The sequence below is a fragment of the Sinocyclocheilus anshuiensis genome, unplaced genomic scaffold, assembly GCF_001515605.1.
Source record: "Sinocyclocheilus anshuiensis isolate Anshui unplaced genomic scaffold, SAMN03320099.WGS_v1.1 scaffold580, whole genome shotgun sequence".
Taxonomy (NCBI): Eukaryota; Metazoa; Chordata; class Actinopteri; order Cypriniformes; family Cyprinidae; genus Sinocyclocheilus; species Sinocyclocheilus anshuiensis.
The window spans coordinates 481,554-483,487 of NW_015554099.1; the positions used below are offsets into that span (position 1 = coordinate 481,554).

At 32.3% G+C, this 1,934-nt stretch overlaps 1 protein-coding gene across 1 annotated transcript in view; it reads right to left on the reverse strand.

Moving 5' to 3' along the window:
- The window catches only part of ankrd27 (ankyrin repeat domain 27 (VPS9 domain)), a 43,285-nt gene that overhangs the window by 5,768 nt on the left and 35,583 nt on the right, over window positions 1-1,934 (reverse strand). The window contains exons 26-28 of the mRNA XM_016461838.1: window positions 1,082-1,178; window positions 860-926; window positions 230-281 (exon numbers count right to left, since the gene is read on the reverse strand). Of these exons, the coding sequence (XP_016317324.1) occupies window positions 230-281; window positions 860-926; window positions 1,082-1,178 (216 nt within the window). The remainder of the gene's footprint in view (window positions 1-229; window positions 282-859; window positions 927-1,081; window positions 1,179-1,934) is intronic.

Below are 1,934 nucleotides of genomic sequence, written 5' to 3' on the forward strand. Positions count from 1 at the left end.
AGTTAAGTTAAGTTAAGTTAAGTTAAGCTAAGTTAAGTTCAGTTCAGTTAGTACATAAGTAAGATTATACAAATGGTCACTATGGTTGGAAATTATTATTGTGGCTTGGGAATTAAGTTAAGTTACGTTACGTTCAGTTAAGTTAGGTTCAGTTAAGTTAAGTTAAGTTAGTACTTAAGTAAATAAACAAACAGATAAATAAATAAGACAGATATCTGGAGAATGGTACCTGGTCTAATACTCCTATGGTGGTCGCTGCTCTGTCTGTCCTCTTCTGACTCCTGTTAAGAGCAAAAGCTTCTCATAAACAGCTTGAAATGATATTGAGGGAAATTAAATTTAGTCAGAAAGTGAATGATCACAATAAAGAAAAAAAAGTTACTTTTATTAAGGAATTGTGCATCAAATTGCAATACAGTCATTTATGATATTACAAAAGATTTCCATTTAAAATAAATGTTGTTCTTTGAACTTTCTCTATGCAGCACAATTATGATAATAATCAGAAATGTTTCTTGAGCATCAAATTACAATGATTTCTGAAGGATCATGTGACACTGAAGACTGGAGTAATGATGCTGAAAATTCAGATTTCATCACAGAAATAAATTACATTTTTAAACATATTCAAATACAAAACAATTGCAGTTGAAAATGCAATAATATTTCACAATATTACAGTTTTTACTGTGTTTTTGATCAAATAAATGTAGCCTTAATGACCAGAAGAGACTGGTCATTAAGGCTACAAAAAACATTACAAAATCTTTCCAACCTAAACTTTTGAACGGCAGAGAAGATTTTTTTTTTCCCTCAATGTTATGTTAATAAACAAGTCATTAATTGACAGTAAATGTACCTTTGTTTTGTGAGGTCTGCGTCTTTTCTGCCACTGCTGGGACTCTCATGTCGTTTAACTCTTTGAACTATTGATTAAGTTGTTGGAGAAATAACAGAGTTCAGTTTAATTACACAACATAAATTCATAATGCAATGCATATCATATAATACTATGTTCATCATAGCCTACTAGAGTGTTGAGATTAAATAAAAGTACAAATATCAAATATCTGATTCTTACCCACAATGCCCTCTGTTCCTCTGGAGTGTGTTTTGACCGGATGAACGTCTGGAGCGTCAGCACAGGCTTTCTGCAGGAGTCTCTGAATCTCTGTATTCTGAGGAAACAGAAACATACAGACAAATCATTTATTTTTTCTTTCAAAATGTGGCACATCTTTTAACCCTATTGTTGTGTTGGGGTCAATTTGATTTTCAAACTGCTCAAAATGCTGGTTAAACTACTTATTTCTTCTTGAGGTTTTGTGAATATGTTTCATTTAGGGTCATGAATGTCACTGCAAAGTTTCAACACACTGATGTGTTTTGGAAAGGCTGTACAGAGTTTGTCATGACTTTTGTGTTGGGGTCAAACTGACCCTCCAGTGGTTTCCCTGCAATTTGCCAAAAATCAACACTTTGACAAACACTAAAGAGTCAGGTAAAAAAACAAAAACAAAAAAAGTCACTTGAAAAACATTGTACATATGAAATACTGTACATGAGAAAATTTGAAATTTAACTCAAAATTGAGATCTCATTATCTAGCTGAGTTTCACAGTAAAAAACAAAAAAGTCAAAGGTTGTTTTTGTTTGCTCGTTTTTGATCTTAATGACAACACTGTCACAGAAAAAAGAAAAAGAATGAAAAAGAATTGTGGGAAACACAAGGGTTTGAGAAAGACAACAACAATGTTTAACATGTTGTTAAACACTACTTATGCACCTAACTTAAATTATCTAAATTATTCATTAGAAAAGTTTGCATTCATCATTTACTGATAAGCGAGTGTCTAGCTACAGGATTGTTGTGAGTCTATTTAAAGCATCAATAAATGTGTATAAGGTTTGCAGCTGTAGCTGAGCGCGCGCAC